This window comes from Centruroides sculpturatus, unplaced genomic scaffold (assembly GCF_000671375.1).
Source record: "Centruroides sculpturatus isolate CEXI.00-Female unplaced genomic scaffold, Cexi_2.0 scaffold1342, whole genome shotgun sequence".
NCBI lineage: Eukaryota > Metazoa > Arthropoda > Arachnida > Scorpiones > Buthidae > Centruroides > Centruroides sculpturatus.
In genome coordinates, this window is record NW_019385549.1 from 89,522 (window position 1) to 101,775 (window position 12,254).

Consider the following 12,254-nt stretch of genomic DNA (forward strand, 5'->3'; position numbering starts at 1 on the left):
TAGAATACCTTGGTGTTAAAGTGAATTAAATTTTATGTGAATATTTATTTCTGCACATTTATCGTAACCTTTAATAAAGGTTACGATAAATGTGCAGAAATAAATTAATTTTCGCTAATTAATATAATCTTACACCGATTTACTTTTATTAAATGAGAGTCATGTTATAATTAAAATTTACGCGATCTTTTACGTACCTTTTTCATTGTGGAGCATTTATTTTTTTCTTTTCCAGCAGGAAAAGATGACGGATGGCAGTTTTATAAATAAATAACGAAAGATGTCCGTACATTTTGTTGTTTTCTGCAAAGAGGGTAAATATATTGGTAAACTAGAAAATGATAACTACGAAGATTAAGAATATTACATTATTTCGTACTTTTAACTCTTCCTTTATAATAAATCATAGTGTTTGATTTATAATTACAAAGGTAATTTATATAAGGGTTTATCACACCGAGAGACAATCCGACAGATTCTTTAAATTTTTATAATGTGTTAAATTGATCACTCTGTCTGTTAAATTCTTACATGAATATATAAATCAAATACTATGATATAATAACCATCTAAAAATCAATTAGTTTAGGCTAACATCATTACGTTTATAGCGATACTCGGATGGTACAAAATAACACAATTTCATTGGTAAAGTAGACACCAATTGAAAATATATGTTAAATTTTTAACACGTTCGTACTGACAAACTGTTTTATTCATCAAACAGTAATTTGCCGACCAATTAATTTTGGCGAAAAATACATCAAAGATTTAAACTCGCACTATAGAAAACCATTTAAAACATATTTTGTGCTGTCCGATAACCTGGTATTATGTAATGTTTTTAATTGAATATTTTTAGTGACGAAAACCTTGAAATACCAAAACATTATTAAAAAAGTTTAGTGAAGAACGAGAATGGGTTTATAAGTGTAAACTAAGGAAAATTAGAAAATATTATCTTACGTTTTCATCATCGTCATCTTTTAGGGATTCGCTCTCCCACGAATATCTATCGTCATCATTAGTCTTCTCTTCATCAAATTTTCTTATTACTTTCGAGACTAAAAAGTAATGATTTTATAATTTACATTTCAATTTGTTTGTAATTTAAAATCGTAATGCTGTCATTAACTATAAATAAGTTTAGAAAAAAAACAATTGTAACAGTGTAAAATATTCGTGTTTATGTGAAAAATTTGTACGTATTCCAATATTCATATATTCTCACAAATTAAGCTGGGATGAAAAGTTTATAAATACAAATATAATGTTTAAACTATAGAAGAAATGACAAAGCAGTACACATGTATAAACAGTACGTTAAATAAATGTAATCGCTACGAATATAAATATAAGTTTAGATTTTTCCCATTCTGATTGAATCGAAAAATCAAACATATAATAAACGGAATATTAAGAGTAAAGTGCACAGTGTTTTTCTGCTTGTGCTTCGCGAATTATTTCTTGTTTTAAGTTAATTTCAATGTTTACGTTTCATCTTGTGGCTATATACCGGATGTTATTCGTAATAAACTCTTTGCATTTATATAAACGTAATTAAATTGACTTTTCGAGGAATTGAAAAGTTTAAGCAACAAAAATAATTATCTCAAGTATTTTTCACGAAATAAATGGAATTCTTTTAGTAATAAACATTTTGAAATTAATGCTAATTATGAATTGTTTCGAATATATTAAACTACCACATCCAACACACCTGACAAATTGTAGATGGATGATTAATATTAAGTTACTTAATGTAAACAGATTTTAACACAATGAATTTAACATTAAATTATTTTCAATAATTTTTAAGCAAATTGTTCTATGAATCAAAAAGTTTTTTATAATCTTTTTGTGACCTCACCTTCCTCCATTACTTCTCCTATTTCGTTCAATTCCAATGAGTCTTCTTTTTCCATTTCCAATTTTTCATCAAGATCCTGCAAAAAGTGAAAAATTCTGATTAACGATATAATAATCTTACAGTATTCGTACTGTTTTTTTTTTTATCAACTCAGCAAATATTTATTTATTTATAAATAAACAATTTGCATTCATTTTAAATAATAAGTTTTATAAGATTGTGCATGGTTGTCATGAGTGTTTCAGTTGTAAACTTTTAAATGATAAGAATTGTTAAATTATTTTCAATTATTTCCATTGAATTGTCACTTACAGAAGAAGACGATTTTGGTTTTTCTTTTCTCTTCTGAGCTGCCAGATCCATGATGATGTGTACAATTGTCTCGACAGAATCCTCCAAGGTGACTTTTTTTTCATCACCCGAAACTTGTACGTTCGAATTAATAACCTCATCTCTCTTATTGTTTTCTAAAGAATAAAAGAAAACTCAATAAACACAGAAATTCGTAACACTTTCTTCGTCTGAATTCAAAAATTATATAGGAATTTGAAAAAGAGAAACAGAGCAAATAACAAAAACTTTAAACCAAATAAACACATCAAATTGTTATTCTAGAAAAATATTTTGAAACTTTATTCTATAGCAAATTTACAAAAATAACTATTAAAATTTAAAAAAAAAAATTAATTAATTTTTGCTTAGAAATTTGTTAAATTAAACTTGATATAATAGCATAAATATTGCATTGTGATTTAGAATTATTAATTGGGTAGAAAGTGTAAACTGTTTCAATTATAACGTCAACTGAAAATGTAATATTAATGAAGAGTTTTTCTCTGTCGAAGTAAATAAACGGATATTTATTAGCGTACACTCAGAAGCTTACTTTACATTCATTGATACAATTTAATAAAAAGTTTGAGTAAAATGAGTTTAAAATATTCAATTTTCAGATTAACTTTAAAAATGTAAATAATCAAATATTCATTTACATCTTTATACTCGAGAAACAACGATAAAAAGTAAAGGGAAATCATGGATAATTTTAACCAATGAAAAATAATTGCCACATTTGTTGTTCTTTCGTTACAACTTTTTTTCTTATAAATGAGCATTGTTTGCATTTATCTAGCGGTGAACATCGATTTATTTATTGAACAATATCGATAAATAATGTAATAGACAAGAACATTTTGTAAATATAAAATATAGCATTGCTCAATGAGCAAAACCTGAAATGTACTTAAAATCAAGTCGTAAGTATACATTAAACACTAATACATTAGCTTTTAGATTACAGTTCTTAGAAATTTTCATAAGATTATTTTAAATTAACGAGAGATTTCAATCTTATTTTTGAATATTTTATTTTATTGTAAAAGTGTTTTTGTAATTTCCGTTTACTTCTTTTTATTCAACTTAACAGAACCAAATATTTAAATATTAGAAAAGATTGAAACAACAAATTTTTATTAATTTGCAGAAAATACGTTTAATGCTGTAATTGTCTTCGACAGAAAATGAATGCAAAGTTAAATAACGTTCTATCGTATAAACATTTTTACTGGGATTTTTAAATATCCCGTAGAAAATTACTATTAAATCCGTGTTTTTGTATTTATTACCAACACGTTATAAAAGATTTAATATAATTATACATTAAAAAGTATTTTACTTACTCATAATATCCATTTTTTTTAACAAAATCGCTTTCGAAATATCGCTTCAACAATTCAATCACTTTAACAATAGTTAAAAAATTATTCTCAAAATTTATTGTTTATGCAACAATAACAATCGTGCTTACGGAATGATAAACGTAGTGCGTTCTACGCTTTACGCATGTCAATCAATTTTATTTCGGAATTTATTTTTCGTGAGTAACTATAAAGAACGACGTGTGCGATTATAAATGAGAATGTTTCTTTGTTTGTTCGCTATACATTTCTTGGCTATTTGCTAAAAAATTCGGTACTTACTTTCAAATCCTTCTAACGTACGTCATGTCGTACATTGCTTTTGGAAATTTCGGTTATATTTCTATAAATCAATTATTTTCTTTACATTTTGTTTCATTTATTTAGTTATTACAATGCAACACTTGGGCCATTTGTCTAGAGCATACACGGCCAACATACGGTTCGCGGGCCAAATCCAACCCGTGTAATGTATCTATGTGGTCCGCGATCAATCTTTGAATATTAGCTAGTGAAGTCCGAATAGCTCCATGAAAAATTCTGTCGCCTAAAAAGAAATAAAGGTCAACAACTCACTGTGTGTTTAGAGTTAACTCTCCATTACAAATCTCGTAATTATAGCGAAGAATGTTCAGAAAGCATGATAATTTGAAAAATGTATCTGTAATCTCTATCTACAGGTTGACACCACGATGAGATCTCGCACTACCTTAAAATCTTTCTAGGGCAGCCTTTGGTTCGGCCCGTGGAAAAAGTTTTCTTCCTAATTTAGCCCGGGGGCAAAAACTGTGTCCCACTCCTTGTCTAGGGGTACCTTCCAGGAGGATTTTTAAAAGGAAACTGGCTTCTACTTCGGCATTACAGACGTGGAGAAGACCCGAAAAACTTTACGTGGCCAGGCTGTCCGAGCGCTGCGCGGATCTACGACCAAACTCTCAGTGTTCGGGAACTCTTTCACTCAAAGTACCAGGACAAACTCCGCTCGGCAACAGGAAAGCCCCCGTTACAAAAACCCAATTGAAAAGTAGCAGAGTCGAGTCCGGATACGTAGATGGTTTCCTATCGTTCATCGGAAATTTCTGCATTCTATGTCCTGTTCTCGAACTGAAAAAGATGTCCGGTGAATGTGCATCGGTCTATAAGTTTCGGAAGGTAAATAGGCAAAGGACGAAGATGTAAGCTTGCGGGAAACACCCCTAGACTCGCGGGAAGCAATTGCAAAATAAGCAGTGTCCTTGTGGTCTTGGTTTAAATATCTTGTGGGTTCGAAAATCGTTACTTTATTGGTTATTAATTAATTACCTTTCTCGATCCCCGACCGGTCTTTTTCTGTTACCAGGTGAAATTAAACCAGATTGGTTTCCGATAAAGTGGATTGTTTAATTATGCAATTCGACACCGTCTTTTGTTTGACGTTAATCGAACCGTGTGCCTTACTTTCATATCCTTCTTCGTTCGTCTTGTCTAGAGCAGAATTACCAGAAATGAAGGTCATAATTCAACATTATGTTCCGTGACTTTCATTCTATACTTCGTTTAACAATGGTGTATTAATAATTTAGTCCAGTTTTGGTGGTGACTGATATAATTATTATTTTTCACGAAAATTTATAATGAAGGAAATATTTCCTAAAATTAAATCATATGATTTACTCTATCTTTAACCAGTTTTTCGTCACAGGAAAAGTCGATAGTGACAATTTTGTTTTTCTTTCACAACGCCAGTTTTCTTACCATAACAAATTGAACTGTTTCATCAATACAAGTACTGTACAAGCAAAGTTATGTAATGAATTACAGTCAAAAATTTCATTTTAATTTACAATCGAATCACATGTTCCTTCGTGGTGATCGTATCATTTCAGCACTTTTCCTGGCAAATAACATTGACAAATACCTATTCGCGACAATTATGTATATCCAGTTCATTAATGGAGGTGCAAATCAAAGTACATATTAACTCTGAACAAAATTTCATTGAAAAACATAACCGTACCACATTGTTTCGTCATTTTGATCGGATTACCTTAATTATTCTAAATATAAAATTGATCTGTCACTTATAACTGCTTTTGTTGTTAAATTTTGTAAAGAGGTAGAAGTATTTTCAATTCTGATGTTTATAATTTTATTTCCTTTTATAATATAAAGAGAAAGTTATATTTAACGAATTATTAGCGTTATCCAAGACGTAGGAATTGAAATTTTACACGTTACATACAATCAATCAATTATTTTATTAATGCATAAAGATGCATGTCCAGCTATGTCTAGCAGTGCTGGACATGGGTTACAGAGAAATAGATTGCAAATAAACAATTTCACATAAATATGTAAAAGCGGATAATATATAAACTTTGAACTGGATACAGTGAACAATGACAAGTAGTGTATACAGTGCATTAATACAAGCGGTACATAGAATTTGCAAAGGAATAAAACGTGGCAGTATAACCGTAGAATAGGCGAATATAGTTATAGAAGGATTAAGCGTATATGGAGTTCCAATTAATTGTTGATACTGAGCAACAGAACATATACATTGAAAAGCATATAATATACAGTGAATTGGTGAAAACAGAATACTAGGTATAAAGTACACAGTACTGACATATATGCAAATACAATGTAATAGCATTAGATGGACTATTTAGTATATACAATCTGAATTACATATTACCTAGAAGTTGGATGACGCCTGTCTAATACAGTTGGGCGACGCACTAGATGACACTTGGAAATTTTGACCGACGTTATAGTTGTTTTGTCCTGCAAACCTGTACGACGCACTAGACGAGTTGTGGGATGTAACACGCAGACACCTGCGATGCCTGTCTATATGGGCCGCAGGTTGTTCTGGACGGCCAATCTCCTAAACAGAACACCAAACGACAAAATGGCCGACTGCTGTCTTCTGGCTTTCTCTTGGATAGGGAAGCCAAGATGGTTGGCTACATTTCTTGAAACTTTGAGAATTAAAGTTGAGAAAAAGTTTGGCTTAGCTAACCTAAGCCTAACCGAACTCTAACCCTAATTTATTCCTAACTCTATATTTTAGCACTAGGGAGAGCTACCTAGGCCTAAAATTAGGCTTAACTCTAAGAACCGACTAAAATCCCTGGTCAGGAGCACAAGCAAAAACCAACTTACCTTGCGGAAGTCCAGACTCAGAATTTTACACGTTACTTACAGTATGTTGTCACGTCATTGTAAGTGATATTATTGAATTAATAGACAATCTAATAATGTCATTGTGAAAATGCAATTCAAGTTCCTCGCTGAATTTGCTATATACTTGAAGTAGGCCTACCAACCGAACTTGAATCTCTTGCATCGATATCGACATGCCTTGTATATGCTTTGCTAATCGTCTCTGACCTAAGACGAATTCGCAGCTAATTCAAACCCAACGATCGTCTTCTCGCCGATCTTTCTCGGCCGTTCCTAGTTTTAAAAAGGCGGGGATTATACTTATCTTGTATTTCGGAGTAGAATCGTGTAAGAACACGATTCTACGCCGACATACAGGATTAGTGACATCGAACATCTATAGCCTTGTAGTATAAATTTGTATTTTAACATCAACCTTTCTAATATTATAGTATTGTTCTATCGGGGAGCGATCTAGATAGGAACAATGGGGATGATGACCATATCATATCCACTTGACATTGTATTCATTGTAAAAATTACATCTCGAGATTTTGTCCCATTTGACCTTATATTCTAATGGATAAAAGAGTGTTAAATATGTTACTATTTAATGGCAAAAACACAGCATATAAGGAATTATAGTGCGATTAGGTATGACTTTCCTCAACGTTTGAAGAAGTTTTAAAATAGTTTGTATGCAGTCATTTCACAGATTGCTTTCTGATATCAAATATGTACTGGATTTTAATGTTGCATCAGTAAGAAAATAATACCGAGTAGTTTCCCTTAGCAAGCATTACGTCCCCTTCGCCTATAATTGATTGTGAGTAAGAGGAGGTTTTAGCTTCAAATTCCGTCTTTAGTCCATAACTATTTAAAAAATCGTTTTCAAAATAATGTTATCCAGACATTATTATATTTGAGTATGTCACGTTACTGACGCATTAACATAATTAACATAAATAATGCATTAATATAAACAATAATGTTTGTTTAGGCTATATACTTATACATATTACAGAACGTTCAATCACTAATAATAATAGCACTTCTCTCTTGGTAGGAGAATATAAATCTTTAAGTCTTTCTATGTTTAATTTTATTCATAATTTTACCTCGTAACATTACAGTATCACGTCTTTATGGAAAAATTCGTTTTAAAGCAACATGTGAGGTTTAAAAAATGGGTTGAAATTAAACATTTATTATAGTAATTTGGTAAAACGAAACTAGAAACATCGTCCATTGTTAAAAACCGATCTAAGATCAGATTAGTTGTGCTAGTCATATGAAACCGCCACGAGGAAAAAACGCTATTGATATAAACAGAACGCAATAATTATACATTATTAATAATTGTAAACGAACGTCCTCCAGTAGAGATAAGCGTTTGACAAGGCGCTCGTATAAAAATAATTACAACATAGAATTTTGGAAAGAAGAAAAGTTAATGATGAAAAGAAACATCGCGTCAGGGCGTTCAAAAACGCCACAGACTAGACAACAATGGGGAAAGAATAGGAGCGCAAGTTTAAAAGTTCCATCAACACTTTCCATCCAAAATTAACGGATGGTGTCAAGTAGATTCTTCAAAGCGGATTTTTCTCGTGACTCGAACAGGGGTCGTCTTTCGCTTAGGGACAGTCGAGGAACCAATAGAGCAACGGGAAAAAGGGACGCGGAGCCAATCAGAATAATCAAATCGGAGAACGGAGATTGATGTTATCCCCGATCGTCAAGAACACGAGGCACTCGACAGGACACACTATGCGAGTCGAGACAAAAGTGTGAAAATCGGAAGCGCAGTGTCAACAAACTGGAGACGAATCGTTTTCGTCTTGATGCCGATACCGATGCCATGCCGTCGCCGACTTCGACCAACGGAGTCTCACGAACTGCGTAACAACACTGCCACGGGGCCGACTATACCACCAACAAATAATGGGGCAACAACGCTATTGACTTCCAAACAGCCGATTGTATTTAGACAATATCTATTCCTCAGTGTAAGTTTACTTTTATGTTTAAAAATAAACGAATTTTTGTGAGATTCTTGTCGTCTGTCACCTCCGCCACATCCACACGAGAACGACACTAGATTATTTTTACAGGGAATTAACGATCCTTCCCTAAAAGTCGGCTTACTTACAAACATGTTTCTCCATAAATTTAATTTATTTAGACTCTTAACTAATAATTTCCAACAATGCATTTGTAATCTATATATATAATCGAGACGAGTTGATAATAATAATAATCAGCGCAGAGCCCAAACGGTTAGGAGTTCAAAGTTGAAATTTGGTACATAGTTAAGGTACGTCACGAGAACGCACACTAAGAAAGGAATTTTCGAAATTTTTTTCGGGGGGGAGAAAGACAGGATTAAGGCTTAACACTTCCATCAACAATGGAAGTGTTAAGTAACAATGGCGGTGTTAGGTAACAATGGAAGTTTTAAGTAACAATGGAATTGTTAAGAGAAAGCGACGTGCAAGATTTACAGGCGCAGATGCAGTTCTTTCGTTTTTGCGGGAAATCGAACATATTTTTAGAACCATCTAAAAGTTCTCTAATTAGTCTGGAAACAAGGGGACCCAATTCTTGCATTCTGTAAAAAACGGGTAAGGTTGACTGCAAAGTAATAATCTTTATCTTAGTTATCGTTACTTTTGCCCGAGCAACGCCGGGCCCACCTGCTAGTTAATTAATAATTATGAATGGAAAATGTATTATAGCGTTATACCAGAAATCCTACCGCTTAAACTTCACGAATTCAACGTCGACAGTACGTAAACAAATGTTAAACGTTCTACCTTACAGTTCGGATCGGGCGAAAAAGCTGACATTGCTTATGAATAATACCATACATAAATACTCTGAAAATTAACTTATTTTTATTTTGAATTGATACTAATTACGAATATAGCGTTCACAATTTGATCCGAAATTAACAGAAATCCAGTTTTCTGCAACGGATCCTGTTCGCCATTGCGGTATAATTTATAACTATTGCTCGCTCAGGGGTAGACGTTTTTGATTACGACGATGTTGACGAAGTTCTAATGCTTTTAACAAGCCTGAAGCGTATTGCGACTATTTAGACCATGGAAAAACTTGACTTCTGCTTACTGATCAGCAACATGTATGACAAATACAAAAAAATATTTTCCAAAAAAGTTTTTAAAAATGCTGGAGATGGAGTGTGAAACGTCTTTTGATATCATTTGAGTATTAAGGAATGAATCGTCTGTTTTCTATTGTTCGCAACAGTTTAAAAATAAGCCTGTTTTTGAATTGGTTAAGTTTATGAGTGATAATAAGACTAAAAAAGGCGTATAATATTGATGCATTGATTGGCACAATCCCTACTATCACTGTTACAGCTGAAAAAATATTTTCTGCATTGCGAAGGATAAAAACGTATTGCAGGTCAACAGAAGGACAAGAAAAATTATCTTCGCTTGCAGTGATGTCAATGTTGAAAGCTTTACTTGATGACTAAAAAATTCGACCGACATTTTAGGATAAAGTTATACAGAAGTTTATCGTGAAAAACAGGAGAGCAAACTTTACCTTCAAGTGACAAGGTGCTACAATGATCATCTTCCATCAAGTACTCTATAACACATTTGCAAGTAAGCTTTGTATTATTTCACTTACATCAAATTTATGTTTATATAAGGAATATGTGCGTGTAGATATAATGGGTTTTATAAGAATTTATACTTTTTTATTCGCACCAAATAACGTTTCTGCTATTGTTTAGTTCTTATTATTCCTATCGTAACTTTCAACGTATCAAAAAAATTTTGTAGAAAAGATTTACTGTGATAAAACTACTTGCACACAATCAGTAATGACTCAATACGAACAGTTATGTTGATGATCAGAACAGAATATGTTACCGTTAAAAAATTGAATGCCGTTATTCTACAAAATAACTTATAATAATTTTCCTGGTTAAGTGTGGAATGGATAAGAAATTACATAGTTTGACTAGTTATTCTATGGTATAGCTACATATTCTACAAATAAACTAATCAGTAGTTATAATATAAAATAGAAAAAATATAACAAATGCACGTAAAACCTGTCAAATTAATTATTGTATTCAATATAATAAATAAATACTGTAAATTTATGAATGATTTTTATTTATTAGAACAAGGAGTGCCGGAGTAACATTTACAATTGCTGAGAACCTTATTTTTTTTTTTTGTTTTCAGACAAGCACAATCTTACTTGTTACACATTTTTTTCATGAGCATTTTTAGAAGTCCAGACACTTTGGGTTATAGAGACATTTCTGAGTGGTATCTCGATGACCAGCATTTGATCAACTCATATTCATTTTTGTTTACAGACACTATGTTTAAGGCGTTCATTTCTTGTTACCAATCGATAAAATCTCTGACTAGCTTTTTACATAACAACAGCAAAAATTGATCTGACGTCTCCTTGTTTTCTGTCAAAATCAGGGGCCTGAATACAAACAGTCACTCTTACAGATGTCTCAGAATGTGATTTTTTTTACATTATTTTCATTTTCATTGCTTAAATTTTCAAAATTTCATTGGCTTCGCTTCAGGATCATTCTTGTCTGTCACTCTAACTGTCATCATTTCTCGTATAAATCGAAATGACTTTTCGTCAGTTAGCGTAGAACTTTTGTCTTTTGCAATACGCTGATTTCGAAGCTTCTATCACCTGTATTTTACTCATTTTCCTCCCAAAAATATTGTATAAAAATAATTATAAAAAATTTAAAAACAAAAATTTTACAATTGTCTCAGCACTGAGCAAAAGCAGATAGACGAAAAACAACTGATAGCTTGACTACACACTAGGGTTGCCACCTATCCGAGTTTTACTCGGATACTCCGGGATTGAGTGAGTTATTTTTCATTTCTGACCGCTTGATTCTTCGGTGGATTATTAGTGTTTGTTCCTTATCGATCGATTTGTGCGTTACCTTTCTGACTTTGCGGTGGGAGGAAGTTCCTGTTTCTCTTGAAATGATCTAGCATCTCTGTTCGAAAGTTGTGCGTTGTTGGGTGAAATTTGTCTTGACAGAAGTTCGAATTCGGGTTCGAAAATTGGCTTCATTGGCTGGAAGATCGACGAAACACTCTGGATGATCTCTCTATTTCGATTCTTGGTGTTTCCCGAACACCAAGGATCTCTAAGCTTCTTTTCGAGTTACTGGTTGGACAATTGCGGAGTTGACAAGAACTTGTCAGTTAGGGAAAGGAACTTGACTCCTGAACCGTTTGGGCATACTACAGACAGGAAGCAGCCACAGGTTGGATTTGTGACTTTGAACTCTGTTTTATCTAATCAGCGATCCAGAAATCAAACATGGAACAAGCAATCATCCAGATAGGAAATCTAGAAATGACTATTTTAAAGGAAGCATAACAGAGAATGGGTTGAATTCTCCTTTCTCTTCTGAACTCGTCATCTCTTTCCTCAAAAGATAAATAAAAAAGAAGAAAAAAGAGAAATTCGAGAACACGTTACAAAGCTCTGAACCA

The 12,254-nt window shown here is 32.5% G+C and overlaps 2 protein-coding genes across 2 annotated transcripts in view; one reads left to right on the plus strand and one right to left on the minus strand.

The window, feature by feature from the left end:
- Positions 1-197: 197 nt before the first annotated feature.
- Positions 198-12,254, minus strand: part of LOC111640009 — a 20,409-nt gene continuing 8,352 nt past the window's right edge. The window contains exons 2-5 of the mRNA XM_023386015.1: positions 2,183-2,337; positions 1,871-1,946; positions 967-1,064; positions 198-303 (exon numbers count right to left, since the gene is read on the minus strand). Of these exons, the coding sequence (XP_023241783.1) occupies positions 217-303; positions 967-1,064; positions 1,871-1,946; positions 2,183-2,233 (312 nt within the window). The 5' untranslated portion in view covers positions 2,234-2,337 and the 3' untranslated portion in view covers positions 198-216. The remainder of the gene's footprint in view (positions 304-966; positions 1,065-1,870; positions 1,947-2,182; positions 2,338-12,254) is intronic.
- The window catches only part of LOC111640008 (alpha-crystallin A chain-like), a 5,752-nt gene continuing 3,782 nt past the window's right edge, over positions 10,285-12,254 (plus strand). The window contains exon 1 of the mRNA XM_023386014.1: positions 10,285-10,355. The gene's annotated coding sequence lies outside the window, so the exon portion shown is untranslated. The remainder of the gene's footprint in view (positions 10,356-12,254) is intronic.